Source organism: Musca vetustissima, unplaced genomic scaffold (genome assembly GCF_032173495.1).
Source record: "Musca vetustissima isolate MV318-11 ecotype Yass unplaced genomic scaffold, APGP_CSIRO_Mvet_v1 utg6013, whole genome shotgun sequence".
In the NCBI taxonomy this organism is placed as follows: Eukaryota; Metazoa; Arthropoda; class Insecta; order Diptera; family Muscidae; genus Musca; species Musca vetustissima.
In genome coordinates, this window is record NW_026889308.1 from 491,465 (window position 1) to 517,983 (window position 26,519).

General features: G+C 32.6%; 2 protein-coding genes across 2 annotated transcripts; both read right to left on the reverse strand.

Annotated features, from left to right (window-relative positions):
• Nucleotides 1-2,440: 2,440 nt before the first annotated feature.
• Nucleotides 2,441-9,502, reverse strand: LOC133337020 (mitochondrial-processing peptidase subunit alpha). The gene is made up of 5 exons (XM_061545285.1): nucleotides 9,486-9,502; nucleotides 7,351-7,780; nucleotides 6,872-7,288; nucleotides 2,672-3,317; nucleotides 2,441-2,610 (listed from the first exon to the last, which is right to left on the reverse strand). The coding sequence occupies exons 1-5, from the start codon at nucleotides 9,500-9,502 to the stop codon at nucleotides 2,441-2,443; spliced, it is 1,680 nt and encodes a 559-aa protein (XP_061401269.1).
• Nucleotides 9,503-10,659: 1,157 nt separating this feature from the next.
• LOC133337049 (uncharacterized) lies at nucleotides 10,660-16,762 on the reverse strand. Its single transcript, XM_061545313.1, has 3 exons — nucleotides 16,590-16,762; nucleotides 15,626-16,481; nucleotides 10,660-10,910 (listed from the first exon to the last, which is right to left on the reverse strand). Exons 1-3 carry the CDS (start codon nucleotides 16,725-16,727, stop codon nucleotides 10,660-10,662), a joined length of 1,245 nt encoding a protein of 414 aa, XP_061401297.1. The 5' UTR covers nucleotides 16,728-16,762.
• Between the last annotated feature and the right edge of the window lie 9,757 nt (nucleotides 16,763-26,519).

Here is a 26,519-nt window from a genome sequence, read left to right on the forward strand (position 1 = left end):
AATGGCGGTCCACATTGCCCGAAGTTACTCTACCGATTTCAATTTCCTTTACGACCATACAATTTGGCGAACGGAGCGCCATATATTGATGCCGTAACTGGAAATTTCATAAATGTAGAATTTAATGTCCTGGTTTTTGTCTCATAACTTTGGAACTACTGGAGGTATTGTAATAATATTTATCATATGAAAAGTAGTCTGACTATGATTTTTTCAAAATTTAAAAAAAATGTGAAATGTTTTATTTGAAATATTATGTAGGAGGATACATTCTTATGTTATTGCCTTACAAACGTTTTCAAAATACAATTTGCCGATTCTATGTCCTATTTAACCGGATTGTGTTAACCCAGTGGGGTTCAATTGTCAATTCCTTTGCATTTATATCAAATAAATCCTCACAAAATAGGTTAACCCGATAAAAAAGTTCTATTGTATATACCGTTTTATTTGTGTTAATAGAGCAAGTTACAGGCCATGAAATACATTTCCGAAGCAAAAAATTTTGCTGTTACCGATCACTGGGATGGGCAACGTCTTACAGACACCAATAGATGGCGCAGACGATGGGTTTATAAAAATTGCATACCTCATTTAATTTTGCTATAACTTTTTTCGTATTGTAGATATTAAAATAAAGGTGGTGTCATGTGGAAGGTATAATCGTATAATTTCTTGTGAAATAAATAAAATTTCAAAGCAGGGAACCGATTTTCCCCATCTTCGAACTTGATTTTGTATTCAGCTGTATTCAGTAAGTCTTCCATTTTCAAATTTCAAGCAAATATTACTGGGTCGATTACGGAAAGCAACCAAACTCCAGTTGCGAGTTCAACTGGCAACGCAATTGAAATAAAACTTAGCATTATGAATAGCAACTTTTCTCAGTTGCTGTTGATAATACTGTTTTGACATTCCTACAACTAGAAATATTGTAAACAAACAAAAAAATGAATAAGATATATCAGAAAAGCTAATTATATGTGATGATAAGCTCAGTGGAACTATTTTTCGATGATGAAAAATATGTTCAAGATGTGTCATTTATTAGAAGGCATTTAAGAGATAAAACTGTGTGCAGCTCTGATGTTTTTTGTGGAGGGAAGTTTTCAAAAGTCCCATAGCAATGATATCAACTTTGGCATGGCTCAACCGACAATGTCGGTGATTTTCGCCGAAGTTATCCGGCTAATAGAGGAAAAACTGTGTAAAATTTTGATTGTATCCAAATTAACGGAGGAGGAAAAAGGGGAGAATATTTTTTTTTTATTCGAAAACTAAGTTCCAGGTTGTTGTCGGATGTATTGATGATACACACGTACATATCATGGACCCAAAAGAAGATGTTCGCCACTTTCTGCCATTCATTTGGAATGCCATAGCAGCTAAGGTCTTCTGAAATGGCCTTCCACACATCATCGATAGTGGCTTTGGTTTGACCAAAAGTCCGCACGCCGCGTGCTACATTTGGGTGAGCTTCCATCCAGGCAATAAGGTCCTCTGATTGTTCTTTTGTAGTAATATTAACCATTATGGGGAGCCTACAAAGTTAAGTTATTATAAACAGCAACCAGAAATAAGTGGTTGCCGAAAAATTCTATTTGAAGCAACTGAAGTTGACAACAGTTGCCATCCATAATGCAAATTTGGCATCTGGCAACGCAACTAAACTCTGGTTGCCATCCGTAATCGACCCATACGTTAATCGAGTTGATTGAAAAAAGTATTTTAAAGTGTAAAGCTTTGTCCTTGATGCAATAGAAAGGTGCTGTATCAAAACAAAAAACTTTGTCACGACCATCTGTCAAATTTCTCCTTATAATATTTCACATGGTTGGCAACACTGCACATCGAATTCAAGTAAAATTACCCACTTTGACAGTTAATCGAGACATCATCTGCGCTAAATGGACTACCTATTTATTGTGCCATGACTTTGTCATTTTGGCACTTCTGGAAGTGATACATTTTAGCACTTCTGAAAGTGATACAAATGGACTACCTATTTATTGTGCCATGGCTTTGTCATTTTGGCACTTCTGGAAGTGATACATTTTTTGGTTCAAAAGCAAGGTTGTATTTGAAATTATCTCGATTTAATATCGAATTCGATCCATCAATTAAAGATATTGCACATTATCAGGGTTAGAGATATAGTTTAAATGACATGTACATTAGAACATTTTACAAGATTAACCTACTTTATGAGAATTTATTTGACATATATGCAATAGAATTTAAACCCACTGGGTTAACAAAATCCGGTACAATGAAAATCTACTATTACTTTTTTACAAATTGTTACAAAACAAACAAAAATGCAATTCAATTAAAAACACTAAATAATTTATTTTATAGTCGAAACAAGCAAAATTATATTAACTCCTTTATATTATTGACACTTTTTAAAAGTGAAATATATACTAGCCATTCCTCTGCTTTATTTGAATAGCGAAAGTCTACGACTTGATAAACGTCCATCTCGGTGTAAAGCATTTTGAACATCTTTAATATCGGGTAAATCACCGATATCACCACGAGCGGCCATCGATACGGGTGAACACAAGAGTCTCTTGGCGACTCTCTGAATGTCTGCAGCGGTTATTCGATCTATATTTTCGAATATTATAAAAAATTAGTTGTTTACCTCAATGTTTTTTACCAGACCTACCGATCTCGTTGATGAAATGCTCTGGACGTTTTCTATGGCCAGTTGCCAGCACTTGCCGACCCACATCTTCAAATACTACTGGCCTCGATTCGAGGTTCATTAACAACATGGACTGGAGTTGTATCTTTGAGCGGCTCAGCTCCTCTCTACCAGGGGTGGTTGTCATGTTTACCAATTCACGTGTTATAACTTCGGTCATGTCTCTCACATTGCTAGGCGGTGCACTTGCATGTATGCAAAACAGCCCAGTATCGGAGTACGCATGGTTGTAGGCCGTGGCGCTGTACATCCAATGATACCTATTTAATACATTGGTGTATAGACGTGAATACATTCCCTTGCCCGGTCCACCAGCCGAAAATGAGCCACCGCCGCCCATCATAATATTAAGTACACAAAGTGCAACAAAATCTGGATCTTGGTGAGAACAACCTTCAAGTCCAATCACTACGTGGGCAAGTTCGGGCAATCCGGCAGCAGCATATATTGGTATTTCACATTCTTCTTTTCGTAAGCCACCCGTGTATTGTGCCACAGATTTATCCACTGCTTGAGCGCCTGTCGCTTTGATTTCCTCACTATTCCAGATTGCTGAATCCTGTACAAAATATTGTTCTACGTTGTATACTAATTGTTCATGATTGACCTAAAACGAGAAATATATATCTCATTTGTATTAAATTTACCTTTTTGCTATTGTTCTATAATTGACATAATTGCATCTATTGCTGCTTTCACTACCTTTTTAGCTTTAGTTACGACTGGGGAGCCAATATATATATATACATATAAAAACACGTCTGTTAAGGTTTTCAGTTTTAGTGTCTACTTTGATAAGAGCTTTGTAATAATATATGGTTGACCTTGAAGGCTTTAATATTATTAAATGAAATAAAGAAAAAAATAAATGCAATTCTCTAAGAAAATTTCCATTGATTTAAATAAGATCAGCAAATCCCTACATGCCTACATCTAAGTCAAATCTGTGGATACTGCCTACCATGAGGTGGTCGGACACATTGAAAAGAACATGGGAAAATTCTTGCTACACATTGTCTACGTTCCTCGATATGGAAGGAGCCTTCTATAATCCCTTGTGCGCTCGAATGTACACATGTCTCCTGATATCTAACAGAATGGATTGATAGAATGCTGTAAAGTAGAACTATCAATTAGTCTGTTCGGGTGTGTTTTGTGAGGAAGTCGGGCAACAGAGGAACACCATAAAGACAGAAATGTACTCTTCACCCGGAAACGTAAGATTCCAAGCTTCCGCTTGTCCTATTTTTATAGTATTCGCTACTGGATTTTGGGAAGAAATCATAACATTCCATTCATTTGCGGGTTTTTAGTAATGTATTGGAAAAATGTCAAATAAACAAAGCCACTATTTGCATACGTTTTTTTCATATTTGAAAGAAAAATCCACTATCTACATACACTGGTGGCCAGAATTAAAACAACTGAAATTGCAAGGTAATAAATGGCGTATAACTTTTTCAAAAATAAACATATCGTATTGGGTTTTTTCAGTTTTAAATCGGGTAATTTATTCACTTAAAAAACAAAATAATAATGAATGGAAAAGGAAATTGTCGATAAATTTTATATTTAATTGTGAAATGTATTACAGCCTTAAGGGCAAAACTGGGCACTATGAAATATATAAATAAAAAAAATAAAAAATAAAATAATTTATTCACTTAAAAAACAAAAGCATAATTGCAAAATAAATAATAATGAATGGAAAAGGAAATTGTCTAAATTATTGCTTGGGCAAAACTAGAGCCACTCTACTATACAAACAGATGAGCACTGACAGAAAAATATAAACAAATTATCAACAAATTATATTTTGAAAATGAAATATTTTTGAATCCTCAAAATAAAATTGAAAAACATGAATGAAATCTATCAAATTTATATTTCTATCGCTTCCACATCTTTCCAGGGTTATTCCATGAAGAAACTTTCCCAGCAGGCAGATTGAGTAAATTGAATACGGGAGGACATTTAATAAATAAATTGTATGCGTTCCCAATTTACCTGTTGGGTGATTTTTAAAAACATAATTTGTCAAATTCTTATTGACACTAGTATTACGTTGGAATCAAATCAGCTGGGATTTGCTGTTACCTTTTATAATTGTATCATGTATTACAAAGTAGTCATTTCCAGACGAACATTTTCATTTCAATTAAATTTGAATACAGTTCAATTTACTTTGAATTTATTTGACATGATATTCAAAACATACATGTCGTCATCATAAATGCAAACGGACGTAACTACAGAAAAAATCGAAATTGACTTTTTGTTTGATTATTGTCCGTCTAATCAAACTACATGTTCAGACAAAAAATTCGACATCTAACGTCAAAGTAATTAAAGAAATTCAAACGGCCGTAACTACAATAGTATGTTTTTATTAAGGGGACCCCCCCCCATTATCGGTGTCAAAATTTTTTTTCCTACAAAATTTCAAGTAAAAATCTCAAGAACTCTTGAAGATATAGCCGATTTATTGTGTCAGCATCAAGTGACGGCTAAAGGGCTTCTCAAACTTTAAACGCGTTTTTCTCAAAACGAATGGCGGGCACGATAACTCAAAAACTAGTAATCCAATCGGTTTCAAATTTTGACACGTTTCTCTGGGAGTGTGTAGCTCTCGTATGAACTAGGATAAAGCCAATCGGTGAAGATCTTCCTTATTTTTTAACTTAGTTTGTGGTAAAAATAGGCGATTTTCCATAAAAAAATTTTCAAAGTTCCGCCATTTTGTTAATTGTTGTGCGAAGTCAATAATCCTAGTTCATACGAGAGCCAGACATGTCCTCTTTCTAACACAGTTGGAATTTTCGGATTCCGATGTTCCAGTGAGGAGTTATCATGCCCGCCATCGAAAATAAGGACTTTTCTTTGAACCCAAAAAACAACAACAAAACAACAAGAAAAAATTTTGGTAAATTATTTTTCTTCCTTTTTAAATCTTCAAATATATATGTGCCAAGTTACAAACCTTAACAAGCATTGGTATTCATTTACCAGCCCATTTAAAATCTTAAAAATAAAAAATCGAGAATGGGGGGGGGGGGGTTCCCTTAATGCAAACAGACGTAACTACACTCCTGTGAAAAACTAAAATTCGCAATATTGAAGATAGAAATTCTGAACTTCTGATATTAATGTTACTTCTGGGATGTTTTATATTGAAAATGAGATACATATATCGACCAATTTTTTACGGTAGCCCCTATACAGCGGTACACCAAAATTCGGTACGTTAAAGCTTTTCTTAATTTTTTAACTAATCAGCAATATTTAGGTATTTTTGTTTTCCAATGGGTGGAAAAGTACCCTGTGCAAAGTTCTATCGCTATAGGAGAAATATTTAAAGTCTTTAGTGCAACATTTACATAAAATCGGCCAAAACTGTATATGGGAGCTATATCGAAATCGGAACCGATTTTCACGAAACTTAAAACACATCACTCTAGACTCAAAACTGTATATGGGAGTTATATGGAAATCGGAACCGATTTTCACGAAACTTAAAACACATCACTCTAGACTCAATACTGTACGCAAAATTTCGAGGAAATCGATACAAGTATAGGGTGTGGGAGCTATGTCTAAATCTGAACCGATTTCATTACGCTGTACACATTTTAGTCTCAATCGAATAATAATTAGTCACTTTGTTGTACTACAATTGTGTTGTACTTGTCCTTTTGTTTCAGAAAATATCATGTCAAAAGGACGTAACAGACAAAAAACCTTTAAAACAAGAATGAATTAAAGAATTAAAAAAATAAATACGGCTCTACAGTTAAAATATTTTTTGAAGAAATCGGAGTGAAATAAACCGGATGTTTTTTTTTTTGCCAAATTTACACCTATATAAATGAATTTTTTCGATACAACTTTCTTTGAACTGCAACGTAAAGAATGGAGGGAACTTTGTTTCCTATATTAATCGTATTTATCGTGTATATGTATATATGTAGAAAAATTATGGCATTTTGTTATCTACTTTTACTACCAATACCAGCAATGATTTTTTTTATATTGAAGTTGTAACATCCAACATTATTCAATTAGGACATCCAATTCACCAATTCTAAACTGGCAACAGTTATGTTAAATAATTAGCAATATTGTATTTGTACATACATATATAGCATGTAAGTATTTACTTACCCCAACACCTGCTATTACCATACGTTCAGGTGTATGATGGTATTTTAAATAATTCATTAAAACATCACGATTAATCGAGTCCAAATTTTGTGGTGGACACAATTTGGGAAGACCTAAAGTATTTTCCCGATAAGCGGCAGCGTGTATCATGTCCATCAATATGGGTTCTTGCTCGGGACGCATTCCCAATGTCTCTAATTCAAATTGAATTGCTCGTCGAGCTAATAGTACTTCATCGTCATGCAGTGTTGGTCTCAGTGTAACGTCTGCCAAAAGTCTAGTTACTGACTCGATAGCCCGGCTATCTATACTTGCAGCATATATTAATGTGTCACGAGAACTCTGACAGTCACAAATGCCACCATTTTTTTCCAGTTCCTTTAAGATGGCATCTTTGTTAGGGAAGTTTATTGTAGACTTTTTGAAAAAGAAATCGATTTCATTTCAGTCATTTTGCAAATATGAACATGTAAACTTACATTGAACGCCAACTTTTCAAGAAAATGTGATACGCCACTAGGATACGTCACCTCATAACGTGGACCGGAATCAATCACCAAACCAACAGTGCAAAATTGACCAAACCTAGGCTCGGATGCCACACGCAAACCATTCTTTAATACCGTTACTTTGGTTGTGGAGCCCTCCTCCAGCGGTTTGGCATATTCGTACTCAATATTTCCTTTATTGAATGCCTGCGTCAAAGGTGGCAGTTTTGTCACCACCTTTGTCGAAGGTTCGTTAACCGTGTACAAACCGTCTGCATTTTTACGCAAGGCACCGGTTATATTTCCAATGCCTGTCCCACCTCCGATTTCATCAGTGGACGTTTCTGTTGCAAATAAACGACGTACTAAACTCGGAGAACTAAAACAAAAACAATTGAGGTTATTTAACGCAAATACATTGCTACGTTACACATGCCTTTGCCAAGTATTTCTTAATGTACGAAAACCAGCCCGTAGTTGCATTTTTACTAAATTTTCAATTCTAACAGAAGATATTTGAAGAATTCGGTATTATCAAATCGATTCAATGCTCTTTTCTATTATTCAAATTTTAGACTTTTGGTCATAGTTATGACACTTTGTTTTGAATTCCCAGGGATATGTAGGTCTACTGGAGTCACACATTTAGATCATCTGTTTCGCAAGGTTGCTGTCAAAATATATTATTATTGTGAATTAACATCACATTAGGTGTTTTTGATAAATCAATAATTTGTACAACCTGAATTTTATTCAATTAATGAACAAATCATTTGAAAAATTTCAATGACAATACCTTTAAAAGTAAAGGACAATTATTTTATCCATCGGAAGATTTAAAAAATTATGCGGCAATAAATGTTATACCAGGGAAGATGCACAATCAATTTATAACAATAAATAAACTGTTACACAAATTAGCATTTAAAATATTACCCCGTTTATAGTTTTTTTGCACAATTTAATTAAGTAAATGGTGGGGATGTAGTATCTCTCTGGCTTTCATTGCAACTTCGATCATGCACCTCATCTCGAAAGAGAAATAAATAAGAAAAAACATTTACATGAATGATATTTCGCCATAAAAAGGCATAAAACTCATTAATTCCGAATATTTGAAGAATTTTTTGATCAATAAATCCGCCAAAAACTTCAAGATTTCCATTTCAGGTCAATATGCCTGTGCGTTTGTGTCTCCCAATGCCTATACATTAGGTAATCCAACAAGGACAACTGATATTTACATATTTTGTCAAACTATCTTGTTTTGATTTGAATGCCAATAAATTATAGAAAAAAAACAATTGAATTTGTTACGAAAATAATGTGTGGTGACCAATTTGTGTTGTACGCGCTTAAAAATGTGGAAAATAAATAATAATTTTCAAATAGGATTTTCGCACCAAGTACAACCTTTGACAATAGATGTAGGTGCAGTGTTGTACTTTTCTACGAATTCGCCTTTTGGATGACCTGATATTTAGGACATAATTGAGTTCATGCAACAGAGGAAATATGCTTTTGATAGATCAATTGCCACTTACTCTCGCCCAAGGTATATTTAATAAGGTAGCCGCATCGGCCCAGCTGTTGGACAAATAAATGTCAAAAATGTTGTTGAAATGTTGAACCAAAAAATTAAAAAACAAAATTATAAATGAAAATCTCCGAATTTCGAATAGATTTTTTGGCAATACTTTTATTAACATTTTCAACAAGAATTTGTGTAAAAAAATCATGTCAATCTGTTTTGGCAAAATATTTTTGACATATCAAAATACAACAACTGATGTTTGTTGTAGAAATTCGCCGATGCGGCTACCTTGTATATCTACCTTGCTCTCGCCCCTCCCCTTATTCGGATTTTCGATAATGGTGATCATGCTAATCCAGAATAATTATTTGCTTTATAGTGGATTTTTTTTCGTTTTCGAACTTTATTCAGAATAACTATAAAGCGAAAATGCGAAAAAAATCGTTGCCAGCTGTTTTTCAGACTAACTTTAAAGGGAAGAGCGAACAAATTCACGGGGAATTGATGTCCAGAATAATTGAACAATTCCGATCGGATGGTGTCCATCCTGTGGTATGATTGTATCGAAATTTATTGTCGATTAAAAACTTACTCGATATCGACTGTCATAATATGCCCCGTTCTGTAATTTATGAACAAGTTGTATTACGAATATGCTATTACATCGGCAGAGAACATTCCTATCGTCGCACAGAAATTGAAGTATGAACGTTTTTCAGATTTACTTACTGTGTATCAATAATAGATTCAAAATAATAATTAGTTATTGTGTTCGCATAATGGTATTAAGCTATAAATAATAGTTTTATTGTATCCTTCTTATAATATACCTTTCGACTTTGTATTTGCAGAAATATGTTTTGTCTTACATGTTCCATTCGCATTTAAGTTATACATTTGTCTGACTAAACTGAAAATCACAATTAAGTTGACCACCATCATTTGGGATCTTCACAAATAAATTGGGAATTCAATAATAGTATTATTAAGTGGTGCCGTTTGATCGAAATTTAACTACTTGCTAGGCATAAATAATAATTATAATAACATAAAAGATAATATTAACAAAAATCACTCTCCTCAATTACAAACAATATTACATTTATACTATTCTAAAAATACACGGTATTATATATTTCAATTGCAATACTAGTTAAGTTAATTGTTTTTAATTTTCTCTAAGAAAATTATTATACTTATGTTTAAGAAATATATACGAGCGATATTGTGTCTCTGCTTGTAACATTGATAACAAACAAAAAATCATCCCCGAAAAGCAGTCATGCAGCCGAGTAAGTCTGTAAGTATTTTTGGACATTTAATATTGTGTTAGGTTGACGTTATTTGTATCAAGTAACTTGTGACGTATCTTGGACGATTCTAGTAACATAATTTAGGTTCTTTTCAATATCTTGTTATCACGACACGAGCAGGAATTCATAGGATGATTTGATATAAACTATCGGATGCAGTAACAAAACGTATGCAAATTGTATACCCGCCACATACATTATTGTATTCAGAAACATTTTTACCGATTGTTCAGCGAAGGTTTAAAAATGCAACTAGAGTAGGAAATGGCAAACATTTATATATGATTCTGGGATATTGATTCCTAACTCCGCAAATTATTATTCTTCTTTGTGCGAGATAAAAAAGAAATTTAAAAAATTTATTGTCCGGTCACTGAGGACTATGCAATCGGATTTGGTTATATTACTTAAAGCGGTGCTTCAAGGAGTATTAATATACTACGGTTAAACAAATTAATCATCTGTGAATGGGTGTTCGGATGTTTCACTACTGTTTCGTCTTCGATTTTCGAGAATCTTTGTTGCTTGCTCCAATGTTTCTTTATAAAATATGTTATAATTTTTACTTGGCAGTGAATACTTTGAGTCATCTAGATGCCATGTTAAGCCTAGAACAATATTGAATGCAGATGTATCATAGCTATGACAACCGGAATAGCGATACTGTGGCTTCTTGTTATATTTGCAACCATTTGACTGCGCACCTATAAAGAAAAATCGTCAGATTAAGATTCTTTCATTCATTGTACATGCCAAAAAAAAAATTAAAGATTAATAGCAAATATAAAGTTACACCCTCCTTTATGCCAGACATGTCATATAACGACAAATATTATTAAAATTAAAACACATATTTTTTATAGTTAAAATTGATATTTATATCAAATGTTTATATCCGTAGGTGAGGCATAGCGAATACTTTATATATAGACTTTTCAATACAAAAAATCGACTTATAAATATACCATGATGCCTGCTCCAGAACTCGCAGGAATGTTTAACTTTTTACTACGATAACAATTTTTTATTTATGATAATGAAACGTATAGTAAAAATTAGAAGATTCTTGATAGTGTGGTGACCAATTTGTGTTGTACGCGCTTAAAATTTGGAAAAAAAAACAATAATTTCCAAATACGATTCTTGCTCCAAGTACAACCTTTGACAATAGATGTAGTGCATTATCCAATTAACAGGTCGTGTAAGAGGCTAATATTATCGGCCATTTTGGTAGAAAATCCCTCAAACGTTTTCACACGATTAAGTCAAATTTTGACATTTCGGGTGAAATAATTTCGCCTCTAACACGACCTGTTAATTGGACCATGGTACAGTGTTGTACTTCTGAACGAAATTTAGTAAGTCTGCTTTTCCACAGGCAAATTTTTATTTGGCTAATACTGAGTTTGTAGGCGAGAGGGGTGCGAGGAAGAAAAACAAAAATTTGCCTGTTCAGAATTTGCTGTACACGCAAATTCTGCTTTGCTCTGTTCGTTGAAAATAATTTTGTTGACATTTCCTTTTGAACCTATTCACTTTACTGACACACAGCCGGTTTTTGTTTACAAACCTGTTGCTTTAATTTGTGCAAGTGAAATTTAATTTTTAATTTTTGCAATTTATATAATAAAATATATAAAAAATAAATAAAATATTAAAAAATCTTTAAAATGCAAACACTTTTGACTTTTATTTTCTTTCTTTTGTATTTTGATTCGCAAATTTGGCAAAGAAAAATTTGCTAATGGAAAAGCAAGCGAAAATTTCAAAAGAGACAACAAAAAATTTGCCAAATAAAAATCTGCCTGTGGACTAAGTTAATGCACTAATTGTCCAACGATTATTAAGGCCAGCTGATATCTACCATTTTTTTTTTTTTTGTATTTCGAAAAAATAACCATAGATAGCTTTGGAAAAGGCACCGATATAATTTTCAATTTATTTTAAAATTATAAAATACACAAAATGTTTATCATAAGTGGGAAAAAATCAATTATTTGTTTTGATAAAATCTGTGTTGTGTTTAAATGTTGTTGTGCACATTCAAAAAGTGAAAAATAATTTGTCAATTTTTTAAGATAGCAGCTTGAGCAGCATGAATAACAAAAAAACAACTACGTAGGTATTGGCTTCTTCTTCCAAATAAAAAATAAATATACACAACAAGTGGTTGTGTTTATTTGACACTTTTTCAATACATAACTAAAAAAGCGAAAAAATGAATCAAAGGTTATGATTTCTTTCGAAAATCCAGTAGGGAATACCATGAAATATTTGTCCGAATTTCGATTAGGCGAGTTCACTTGCGGCAAGTTTTTGTTTGCAGGAAAGAGGGGAAAGGAGAATGGAAATGGAAAAAAAAATGCTCGCACCGACAATTTTCTGGCAATTTGTTTTGTGTATTCGAAATACCAATCCAGAACATTTTCGAACATAAAAAACATGCACAAAATATAAAAAAAAATGTTTTGAAAATTGCCTTGTATAGACGCATGAAGCAATTTCAAAAGGGAACGATAAAAATTGCCGCAAGTAAACTCGCCTAATCTAAGTCAGGACTTTGTTTCATCCATAACAAAGTAATTACTTCCGAGTTAAGAACATCATTTTCATTTCAATTAAATTTGAATATATTTCAATTTAGTTCTGAAATTATTTGACATGGTATTCAAAACAATACACACACATACTAAAATATGTATTTTGATTTGATGGAAGAAGTAACTTTGAGTTGTGTATTTCCTGAAATTCGTCTTCTGGATGACATTGATATTGGGCCATGATAACAATTTTATTTATTTTTCATGGTGTGATTTGTTGACATAAACGGCATGTACATTAGAACTTTTTACCGGGTTAAATCAGAAATTTAGTACAATGTAAATGTACTATAAGTTCATGTATTTTGTTTCGTTAAATTACTTCAGTGTGGATCGGGACTGATAAAGACCGAATGCTTTAATCGTATGGTTACGTACATGGTACAATGAATACGTAGTCCATTTAGAGCAGCTGATGTCTCGATTAACTGTCAAAGTGGATAATTTCTGCTTATATTCAATGTGCAATGTTGCCAACCATGTTAAATATTATATGGAACAATTTGACAGATAATCGAGACAAAAAATGGTTTTGTTTTGATACATCCCCCTATTATTGCATCATGGTTATGTACACCAGGGTTACCGTTGTGCGACTAAAGTCGCAATTTGCAACCTTTTTGATACTCTGTAACTCTGTTTGCAACTTTTCAAGTTTTGTGCGACTTTTCTTTTCTGTTTTTCTTAAGTTATATTTTCTTTTTTATGTGTTAATTCAAACTTATTTGGATTCGTCTTCTTCGTTTTGGAGGTCCAAGCGAATCTGACATATTCTAGGAACAGTTTTATTGACGATTTTACTTTTCTGGGCGACTTTTTTTCCAAGGGAAACTGTTTTAAAATTCCCAACGGTAACACTGACGTACACCATTGAAACGTCACGAGTCTACTAATTCAGTCGTGACTTAAAACGACGTTTTAGTTTCACGCGCTGGGTTGGCATCACTAATACCTCACAGTAGGAACAAGCCATTTTACTTGCAGTTCATATATTTTTCAGTAAAAATCAATTATCAATATGAGTCAGCAACAAGGATATGAGCATCAGGTTTTCGGTGTCCAGCAGGCACAGGGTCCCACAACAGGTGAATATATCTTTCACTCTTCCAACAGGTTCAAGTTGTGCAAGTTAATGGTCAAGTCGTACATATTGAAATGACCGTATATATGTGTGTATGCAGAATACATATTATTCGCATTTTAAGTTAGGTTTTATTTTGTTATCTTTACAGAGCAGCCATACGGATGGAAGCCGAACGCGCCAGGGGCCAATTCTCCGGCCAGTGGAGGGGGGTTCTTGGATCCAGAAAATTTAGAAACAAAGAACTTTTCTTTTAATGAGGAAAGTGTACGCAAGGGATTCATACGTAAAGTATACCTCATACTAATGGTAATGGAATGTATAGTTGAGGGGAAAGGCAAATGGCAAAAATGCTAAATATAGATTTTATTTGTTCTAGGCTCAATTGCTGTTCACTTTCGGAATGGTGGCACTGTTCCTTTTCCACGAGCCTACTTTGCGTTTTTCGCAAAAGAATCCAGGATTAGTATTGGCAGCTGCAATAACTACACTGGTTGTTGTGATAGCGATGGCATGCTGTGAATCTGCCCGACGTTCATTCCCTGTCAATTTTATATGCCTTGGAGTGTTCACTTTGGCCGAATCTTTCTTAGTTGGTGCTATAGCCAGTCGCTATAATTCAGAGGCGGTAAATGTTGAAATATTTTGATGGAAACGACAATTCTGAATTTAATCTAATTGAAGGTATTTTTGGCTGTGGGAATAACGGCGATATTGTGCTTGGCATTAACGTTATTTGCAATGCAAACAAAGTACGACTTCACTGCCTGGGGTGGATTTCTCATTGCTGCTCTTGTCTGTCTAATGATATTTGGCATTGTCGGAATGTTTTGGAGAGCACATATTGTACAGACCATATATGCCGGTTGTGGAGCTTTGCTAGCCTGTGTTTTCCTCATATACGACACACAAATTATGATGGGTGGCGACCACAAATATAGCATAAGTCCTGAAGAGTACATATTTGCAGCATTAAACCTCTATATGGATGTTGTTCGTATATTTATTTATGTTTTACAATTGATTGGAAACAGAAGGTAGATTCGCAATTAACACAATTGTTTTGCAAATATATATTTATCCACAACATTATCAGAGAATTTATAAAACCATATTACAGGTTTATATGTCACAAAATATACTTTTTCTTTTATTTCAAACGATACTGAATATGGTTGAATGCATATTTTAATTCCATCATAAAATACCAATATACATATGTCACTATGTTTCAATAAAAATTTTAAACCTTGTGTTAAATTGAAGTTTTATAATACAAAAAGATTATCCTACAGTCACATTTTATAAAATATAGGCACGCGATAATTATACCTACTGAATCATAGGCTATATACTGTATACAGCTTGTCGAGAAGTGATGCGCAATAAAAATAAAATAAAAAATTAATCATGGGATTATCATATTTCATGAACTTCAGTCCAATTGAATGTATTTCTGATTAATAAATTTATCTCGATGCACCTATTTCTAATGAAATAATGCTTTAGGTTGGTTCTTAGAAATAAGTAAAGCTGAATAATATTAAGAATAAAGTACGAATTTGCAACAGATATTTGCAATTGTGAATGTAGCCCGTGCATCTATCATGCAGATAGGATTCATAAATTTAATTAAAAATTCTTAGTGAGTCAACACGAAGCTCGCTGGGCCCGCTAGTTGTATATGCCTCGACACCATTCAATCAAATATAAAATAACGCACAACAAATCAACTTACCGATAGGGTCTATACATTCTAGTGTAAGCGCACATTTAATCCAGGGCAAGAGTATTTTTTCGGCAACAAAAGCTGTATCCTCAAAAAGGACAGTATCCAGATCCACCATCCTCAAAAATATAAAATCGTCTGCATCCGTTTGAAAGTAATCGAACATTTTTGGGTGTGTACGTGTAGAAACGGCGGTAGGGCTGTTCCACCCTAACACTCCTACCAAGTGCAAATGTTTTTGTAAGTCACTTAAATCTCGACTTGTTCCCCGAATCCTTATATAATTCTCGGCAAACAGAATTGACTTGGAGCGTATAAGAGCATCCTTTATTATGATCGGCCGATATGCATGCATCCTTTGGTCCGCAACATGAGATGGGAATACTGACAAATCATACGATATTACAGTACATCGGGAATTGTTACAGTACGCGGTCAAAGCTCGTAATTCCTCTTCGGATAAACCAAGATCGTATATCATTAAATATTCATTTGGAAATTTTGAAGCAATATTCTGCGACAAAAGAATGGCAGACGGAGCCTGCCCTTCCTGGACGTATGTAACAATGGTAAAATTGACTTTGGTGCCATTAAATAAATGTGCCGCAGCAGTATGCACTTGAGATTGAGAGTTCTCTGTTTCCTCTTTCGAGTTTGGTAAAAGTTCTACATCAAGCATATAACCCGGATATTTGTATGAGTGTTTTTCCCCTTTATTTCGGGCCTCATATTTGTAGTAATCTGAAGTTAGTGCATTTTTTGTAGCATTATAAGTAGCCGACGACGTCGACGTTGTAAATCCCAATATGGTAAGATATTTCGAGTCAATATCAAGTTTCTTTTCCTCAGAAACACGCAAATTTTCCTAGAAAATAAGTTTGGAAAAAATTATATCGATTGATGAAATATAAAGGAATGAAGAACATGCAAAACACATAAGTTATTGGACTACAACACAAAACAATGTCCTCACCTGGATCTTATTTATTTGTTGATGAGTGTGTGAAACTATATTTTTTAAGTCACTTGATTCGCTTGTACCCAAAATGATAAATAATAATGTTGAGGTAACAGTACAGCAAAGAACCACAATGAAGTGCTTTGTTCGCATTGCTGCTTCAACTTTGATCTATTGCTGTCACTTACTAATGGAATAAAATGGAATGGTCGCTAATTTACCGTCGATGGTAAATATTATTTATATGTAACAAATAAATTATCTGCCAGGACAGTTTTCGGTGTTATGTAGAGATTTCATGTATTATCCGAAATGCCTGGATGTAGTCCCGTGGAGAGCAGCCTTCATGTGACAAGTAAAAACTCGATTATGCATACATTGAACAAACTTGTATCTAGAGTAGAATCGAATGTTAAAACTGGAAGCGAAACAAGCGCATCCACAGCCAATACCTTTAAAATATTGAGTGTTTACATTATTTGCATTTCGGATCAAGTGGTCCAGGTGATGAAACATCGATTTCTGAGCAGATAAGTAAACGTACAGTCAATGGGTTTCCAACATGAAGCAAGACTCCCCAATATTTTGCTTTCATACCACTTTATTTATAAAAGTTTACATAATTTGGACATTCTTATGGAATTCAATCTTTTATTATTAAGGCGATCTGATTTCACTCTATTTATGTCCTTCTTTTGGTCTTATTTGTATTCACTAGAAGCGGGCACCAATGCTCTAACAGCAAATATAACTTATTATGTCGCTTTTATTTTTATTGAAAACAAAATATGTCCAACAATTCTCTTGAGTAAATTATATATTTTTCACAAACTGTGTTTGGCTGTGGAACCTTGCTCATGGTACAGTAATTCCAAATATATTTTTACTAAACAGCTGACAATTGCATTTATTAAAAAAAACTACTTCATCAAAAACCATGGCCCTTTTATAAGGTCGTCCGATAAGGCCAGTTGATTTCACACGACCTGTCAAACTGCATTCAATTTTCTGTCAAATTTTTCCTTATAATATTTCACATGGTTGGCAACATTGCACATCGAATTCAAGTAGAAATTACGCACTTTGACAGTTAATCAAGACATCAGCTGCTCTAAATGGACTACCTATTCATTGTGCCATGACTTATTCGTTTTAGAACGTAAACAAATTTGACAGATGGGGATAAGGCATATTTAAGAAGGTAACCACATCACAATTTAGTACTACAAACAACTGACATATCAGTTTCATCAAATTTATTCCGAATAAGTATGAGTTTCTGGACTAATAATATTGTGTAACTTAAATGGCCTATTTGAATTTGGAGATTTTCGTTTATAATTCTGGTTTTTAATATTTTGTTTTTTAATTACAATATTTTTGGCATTTATTTGTACTAACAACTTTGTGGTAGAAATAAATCACAAATCATAGTCCAATTATAAGGTTATACGATAAATCCACATGATTTCACCTGACCTGTCAAAATGCTTTCAATTTTGTTTTAAGGACATCTCTATTTAAAATTTCGACAAACCTTCTGGAAAATGAGCATACATTAGGTTCGTTCGTTTACTTTCCCAGTAATATTTACTCAGTAAGAATTTGCAGAGAGTAAATATGATTTTTTCCTTCTCAAGAGAGAAAACTGCAAAAAGTAAACGAACAACATCCAGTAAAAAGATTGTTTCGACACAGCTGATTAAAACAAGTAACAAATTGGCGCAGACATGTTAGGGATGCACACTTTTTTGTTTGGATTTGGAACCTAAAAAATCGTTCGCCAATTACTCTTATATTACCTTATTTTTAAATACTTGCGTTTTCTTCATCCATTTTGGTATTTAATGATACAAAATCAAAATAAAATTAAAAAAACAATAAATTTTCTTGAGAACAATTTTTTGTTTGTTTACAAAACATAACAAAACAGCTGATTAAATATCAGATGATGGTACAAGAAAATTGTTACTGAGTAAATTTTCCTTGTAAGTATTTCCAAATATTCAGTAACACAACTGTCAAATCTGCTCTCTCAATTCACTCTCTTTTACTGGACTTTTGGGTAAACGAACAACATTTTGTAATAATTTGTACAAATTCGTACAAATTATTGAGTAAACGAACGAACCTATTATGTCAAAGACGCGTAACTTTCTTTACAAGAATTTGATGACTTAAAAAAGAAGAAAATAAGTAGAAATATGTTGTTGTTGTTGTCTTGTTGTGCAATTGAAGAAATATTATTTTTCTATGCGAGGAACATACGAATCTCCAAATTCCAACGCAATTAGAAAAAGTAAATACCAGGCTCTGGTATGAACTATGTTTATTGACTTCGCTAGAAAAATAGCAAAATGGCGGACCTAAAAAAAGTATTTTTGTGGAAATCGCATATTTTCGACCTATGTATATCGATTGGATTAATAGGGTTTGAGTTATCGTGCCCGACATTAATAAAAACGCTTTTTCGAGAAAACACACATAAATGGTCTGTTCCAGTACTTTTTTATTGTAAATCTAGTAAGAGGGAAATATTTCAAAATTGCTCTCAGAGTACAAAATAATTTGAAAACTTCGGGAACGCAAATCTAGTAAATATGCCAAAATTAGATGGCAATACTTCAAAATCAACATAACAGCCAATCAGAAGTAGGCATTCCTGTTTGCCATTTTTACTCGACCAAATTTCTCGAGTAAAAAGTTTACAAAGAGAACGCCATTTTTTTGTGCTCTCTTAAATTTGAGTCAACGTTTTACCAGTTTTGTGGGTTGAGGAACGGTTTTCGAGTAAAAAGTTGAAAAACATGTAAAATTAGTAGATTCCAAGGTGTATTAAATAAGGTGTAAGTGACAATCATATGGTTTTAAACTTTTTTCTTTATTGTTTGTAAAGTAAATTGTCAAAAACCTACCTACCTAAAATTCAACTAGCTCGTTCGATGTTTTTCACCACAAAAGTAGAACACATGTATTTTTTATGAATGTTACCGAAATACGTCGAGCGTACAAAATTTAAAGTTGAAAATTTTCAACTTTGACAGAGCGTATTTTTTGTTTTTTTCTTTTGTTGAAAATAAAAACAAAACATTCAGAAAATATGAAATTTCGAAAGTGAACGTAAAATATTTGGATTACTTCAATAAATTTTCGATTTTGTTTTGCGGTTTCTATTATTCGCTTCATGGTACAATTATAAAAGGTAACAGCAAATCCCAGCTGCTTTGATTCCAACGTAATACTAGTGTCAATGTGAATTTGACAAATTATGTTTTTAAAAATCACCCAACAGGAAAATTGTGAACGCATACCATTTGTAAAAGTTCTTTATTGAATGTAGTCCCGTATTCAATTTACTCAATCTGCCTGCTGGGAAAGTTTGGGGAAGCAAATCTTTCTTCATGGAATAACTCGCAATTCCCTGCATTTTTATATGTGTTACACATATAAGTGGCAATGGCTCAATTATATGAAAGATGTGGAAGCGATAGAAATATAAATTTGATAGATTTTCATTCATGTTTTTCAATTTTTATTTTGAGGATTCGAAAATATTTCATTTTCAAAATAAAAATAATTTGTTTGTTTGTTTACATTTTTCTGTCAAATGTGTTGACACTAGTAGAACTTACAACAACAAATTTCCATGTGGTTGTTGTATCGTTTTTTGTACAACAACACTTGCTGTTACCTTCTTTTATTATACCATGTATTCGCTTGAAGATATCGATTCGACGTATTTGGGTAATACGGCCGTACAAAACATTTTGCAAAAGTGGGGAAGTTGAATTTTTCTGTACGCCCCGTCGAATTTTAGGTAACGTTGTAATTACGATTTACAAAATTGCCTTCAAATTTATGATTTTGATAAAAAATATGTTCATAGCAACTGACGAAAAAGGCTTAAATCAGTTTTAAAACCGTTCGCTGATTTAATCCAAATAGTTTATGTTTTGTATCCCGTGTTGAAAGCTGTTCATAAATCCTAGCTACACATACATATGTAGCCTATATTGGAATTTGTCTATTGGTATCAATCCAAATGTGCCAGGTTGCACAAGGGCAACACAATTTCCTTGATTTAGTCTTTGGCCGGGGATTTATGTCCACCAAACGTTCATTAAGGAGGCGAAATTTGAAGGCAAATCTCCAAAAAAAGAATAGTTCTTGACAGAAATTAATAAACATAAATGGATAATTATTTTTGTTTATTTTTGCAAAAACTAATTGTCAACATGACAATTTAATTTCTATAACAGCAATGTTGTTTTTGTAAAATGTTAGTTGTTGTAGCTGATGCATACACCTTATTAAATACACCTTGGTAGATTCTTTTAGGTTTTGGAACGGAACTAAAGAGTTGAGAAACGCTTTCGCTGCCACGTGTCGCTTTTACAATAAATCGATTATATCTTGGTGTTATTGAAAATTCCACTTAAAATTTTTAGAGACATTCTTGATAAGCTATAGATTCAAATTAAAAAATATATGGGCAATATTGCCAATTTTTTAACATAGCTGAAAACGAGGTTCACCCCTTTATAACTCGGGAATTACTTAAGTATATGAAAAAAGTTAATAGTTTTGGGTTAACTGATCGGTCATTACAAACTTTTCATGATATTGACCTCCAAACTTTATTTGGGTGGAAGCTGTGTCTACTTTAATGTATAAAAACAGGATGAGGCAAACCAGTTTTTTATGTTCTCTATCGATTTGCAACTAAGCTACTTATTTCACGGTCTTCGTGTCAAAGTAAAACTAGAAGTCAACAAAATGGGGACTACGTCTCTAATGTATCATTTTTCAAAATTTTAACTGCATCTATCTTTAAACGAAATTGACATTTTCAAGCTCGATGTTGAGTGTTTTTTGAATCTTACTTCTAGTTTTAATACGCTAACATGAATTTCTATAAATCGATTATAAAATTATTGTAGTCGCGAATCTGAGTAATTGTATATATATTTTGTGTATGTAGTATGCACAGCTTTAGAGTAATACTCATCCGAATGTGAAAATTTTGTGCGATCAAATTTCTAAAAAACGTATTATTCGGGCCAAATTTTTAGATCTATCAATTGAATGATATGGGTTCCCGCGATCAGTAAGGTTTTTTTGTTGTCGCTGTAATTAACAAACCGCTACACAGACTGGTTTAATTTTCATATTTGACTCATCGTGGTGTTTAGATTATGTAAATATTTTTAAATAAATTTTTAGGTTGATACATGTCGTTAATATATTGAATATATTGACGTAATCTCATATATTTTTATTATTATTTTAATATTTCGCGAAGATGTGCAACTTTTTCGCGATTATTATAATATATTCATATTCTTATTTTACGAAGGAAGATATGTATAAACTTTCTTGTTCAATACAATAAACCGCGTAATTTTAAGATTTTTTCTTATGCCCAAAATTAAAACCTTGATAACTTTTGCGCGCATCAACCAAAAATTTGATCGCGAACGGATTTGGAGTAAGGACATTTTTCTCTATATGTGTACCAAAAATCATTGATTTACCACGAAAACAAAAAATCCGATTTTTTGAAAATGGAATATTAAAAAAAAATTGACATTATTGCCCATATATATTTTTATTTTTTGAAACGGAGAATGGGACCTCCATTCTTAATCGTATGAAAACATAAACACAAAATTTGGCAACATTAAAAACATATAATGTTTTCCAAAATATTTGTTTCTTTGTACATAAATCGACGATCATTTTTCCAGTAAAAATTACTCAGTAAATTACGTTGAGAGAGTTTGCTCTCTCATGTGAAGCTATTGAAAAAGTCCAGTAAAATCCAGTACAAGACCTATTAAAAAGATCTACGGGGAGGCGAATTCATGCATTATGGGATAAGCAGAATGTTCGCATTACGCGTTTTTTGTTATCCCGTTAACTCTCGCAAAATGTTAAAATATATTTTGTTAAAATATATACTCTGAAGCGCAAGGCACATCAACATCAAGCGTTGGTGTTATCATTTCCTTGTGGTTGTTTTGTTTTCGATAACACATAATGCGACGGATGGCTTGACGCGAACGTTCAGTGTATCCCTTTAGTCAATTATATCACGATAAAAACACAAAATAGTTTGGGAAGTCGTGTGGAAATTTGTGCAGTGTCGTATTTTTACGACAAATCGGAATTATGAAAGTTGTTATAATGGTCTGCCAGAATCTACTAGATTTTACTATTTTCTTCGATATCGTAAAGGAAAATTCATTATCGAATAAATTTATTTTAATCGAAAACAAAGTTCCTGGGTGTTGTCGGATGTATTGATGATACACACGTACATATCATGGACCTACAATGTTCAGTTATTATAGCCTACAATGTTCAGTTATTATAAACAGCAACCAGAAATAAATGGTTGCCGAAAAATTATATTTGAAGCAACTGAAGTTGACAACAGTTGCCATCCATAATGCAAATTTGGTAACTGGCAACGCCACTAAACTATGGTTGCCATCCGTAATCGACCCATAAAGGACGTAGTTCATGGTATAATAATAGAAGGTAACAGCAAGTGTTGTTGTACAAAAAACGATACAACAACCACATGGAAATTTGTTGTTGTAAGTTCTACTAGTGTCAACTCATTTGACAGAAAAATGTAAACAAACAAACAAATTATCATCAAATAATTTTTATTTTGAAAATGAAATATTTTCGAATCCTTAAAATAAAAATTGAAAAACATGAATGAAAATCTATCAAATTTATATTTCTATCTATTCCACATCTTTCCTATAATTGAGCCATTGCCATATATATGTGTAACACATATGAAAATGCTGGGAATAGCGAGATATTCCTTGAAGAAAGATTTGCTTCCTCAAACTTTCCCAGCAGGCAGATTGAGTAAATTGAAAACAGGATCACATTTAATACAGAACAATTTTAAATTGTATGCGTTCCCAATTTTCCTGTTGGGTGATTTTTAAAAACATAATTTGTCAAATTCATATTGACACTAGTATTACGTTGGAATCAAATCAGCTGGGATTTGCTGTTACCTTTTATAATTGTACCATGGACGTAGTTTTTCAAATTCTATATAAAAAGTGTTCTAAAAATTTGACATAGTCGTAAATTTTACATAATTGGTCTGTTCCCGTACTGCAAGAATCTACTACTTTTTACTACGATAACAAAATTTTCTTTATGATATCAACAAAAATATTAAAAACTAGTAGATTCTAGCAGTACGGGAACAGACCAAATACCGACCAAACCAACGACTACGTTCATTTTCATTCAATAATCTACTAGATTTTACTATTTTCTTCTATATCATAAAGGAAAATTCGTTATCGTAGTAAAAACTAGTAGATTCTTGCAGTACGGGAACAGACCAAATACCGACTACGTTTATTTTCATTCCAACAGTTGGTCTGTTCCCGTACTGCAAGAATCTACTACTTTTTACTACGATAACGAATTTTCCTTTATGATATCGAAGAAAATAGTAAAGTCTAGTAGATTATTGCAGTACGGGAACAGACTAAGTATGGGTGATTGCTGGAATAAAAATATTCAGCCTTATTCTGGATATTTGCTAGGGAGATATCTCGCATGTAAAAAATTTTCGCTTTCACATTCTCGCCTTATTCTGAATGAATGGGGAGATGCAAAAAATGCGAGATGCAGATTCGAGTTTTCGAAAATGGTGGTTGAAAAAAAGATTCGTGTTGCCATATCGTAAATTAAGTTGCAATGTGTGTGGCCATATTGTAATTTAAGTTGCAATGTGTGTTGCCCCATTGTAATTTAATTGTGTACCATTTTTCAATATATTATTTATTGATTTTTGTTATTAAAAATTGTTACTTTTTATTGTTATTTACACTATATAGCAATACAAATGTGAAATATCAAGAATCCGCTGTATAAATGCTTTGTAATTAAAAGAAAATAAATTAAAGTTTGAAAATATGGCAACCTACAATATGGCATGTGAAACAGCTGTTCATTGTTTTGATGCAATTTGGTGCAACAACTACAACAAGATTATAAATAAAAGAACATTTTTATGATGACAAAAACACAACGAATAATGGAAAGAAATCTGCGATTGAATTAATTAATTCAATTTATTATTTCACTACATAATTGTGTGCCTTTTTATTTAATTTCGATATTTATTTCCCCAGATTATTAAAGTGACATGTTATGTTATGATTACGATAATTTAAAAAAAAATATTTTTTGTTCTTTCATAATTTTTATTTAAGTTTTTCACTGTTAAGCGGCTCATCAGGCAAATTTGGTTTTTCCATAATTTTTAATTTTTTTTTTTTTTTTTTGAGAGACAGACCCTCACCCAAAATGTCAGTATTTCGCCTCCAAACTGCATCAAACTCGACTTAAATATTCCGTATTACCTTCATATATTCCTTGGCAATACTTGGATCAGCAGGCATCGTTATCAATAGGATTTCCAATGGCATTTTATTGGTTGTTTTCCAGTTAAAAGTGTGCTTACTATCATTTATAATATTTAAATCGTCATACAATAAGTATTGTGTAAATATTTTTCATAAAAATAGTAATTACTTATGTCTTTGTAGTCAACTCCCCTTAAATTTATTAGCGAAAAATTTCGCACAAAATTTCCTACTCCCTGTAATCCAGAATACCTAATTTTTCCCCAAAGCGGATTTTTTCGCTTTCGAACTTCATTCAGAATAAGGCGAAAGCGAGAATGCGAAAAAATTCACACAAAAATGTTGTTCAGAATAAGACGAAGGAAAAGAGCGAGTAAATTCACGTGGAATTGACATCCAGAATAAGGCTGATTGTTATTTTTTTATAGTACCGAATTTCGTTAATCAGGTGGGTTTCAATAGTCAATTCCTTTGTATACATGTCAAATAAATCCTCATATAATAGGATAACCCGGTAAAAAGTTTTAGTGTAAATGCCGTTTTATTCTTCAAACCACAAATTTGGACATTCACTAAAGGACCTTATAAATAAACCTTGATCCCGTAATGGTGAATTTTCATTCTACCGGATCTAGTTAACCCAGTGGGTTTAAAGTGTAAATTCCACTGCATATATGTCAAAAAAATCCCCATGAAATAGATTAAAGTTCTAATGTACATACCATGGTACAATTATACAAGGTAGGGTAGCTTTTGTCAGAAAGGAGAAAATACCAAATACGCGAAAATGAATGGAATGTCAGGTTTTCTTTTCAAAATCGAGTTGAGGATATGATTTACATATTGATTCATTCACAAATCATACATTTCTTCATTCATTTGATGTAAAATTCATCTTCAAACAAATCGATTTTCGAATATATTTTGATATATTTTTCAAAACATTTGGCATAACAAGCCACAGTATGAAAAAATTGTAATTTACATGTTGCTATGGCCTATATTGAATAATGGTACATACCGTTTAAGAAAACAAATTCATGCTTAATTTGAAGTTTTTAAGCAACTAGATACATAATAACCAAGGTGCAAGTGACAATCAGTATGTTTTTTACTTTTTTATAAAATAAATTGTCAGAATATGTTAGGGTCTTCACTTCAAATAAAATTTTCAATGAACTTTTTCCAAATTTGTACCAAAACGTGCCAGAAAAAAATACGAGGTATTTTAAATTTCGTCATTTTGCCGCGATAATAAAGCAGTATGTTTATTAGAGTGATTTGCGTAATATTATTATATATATTCGAAAAAACTTTAATATTTAATTTTAGGCATTTACAATTTATATTCTGCCACAATAATGTTGTTTTTGTATTATTATTAGTTGTTGTAATTCATGCATAGACCAATAACAATTTGTAACAATTGTTGCAAATTGTTAATTAATGCCTTTCTTTTTACACAAAACTTCAGTTAAAGAGTTTTAATTGAAAGAACTATTTTCAATTTTGTATAACAGAGTATTGAAAT

Coding starts and splice junctions, on each gene's coding strand:
- LOC133337020 (XM_061545285.1), bottom strand. Junction 7,289..7,350: donor TTGAAAAGTTGGCGTTCAAT/GTAAGTTTACAT, acceptor TTTTTCAAAAAG/TCTACAATAAACTTCCCTAA. Junction 2,611..2,671: donor GCATTTCATCAACGAGATCG/GTAGGTCTGGTA, acceptor TCGAAAATATAG/ATCGAATAACCGCTGCAGAC.
- LOC133337049 (XM_061545313.1), bottom strand. CDS start 16,727: ATGCGAACAAAGCACTTCATTGTGGTTCTTTGCTGTACTGTTACCTCA. Junction 16,482..16,589: donor AACAAATAAATAAGATCCAG/GTGAGGACATTG, acceptor CTTATTTTCTAG/GAAAATTTGCGTGTTTCTGA. Junction 10,911..15,625: donor AGAATGTATAGACCCTATCG/GTAAGTTGATTT, acceptor TTTTCTTTATAG/GTGCGCAGTCAAATGGTTGC.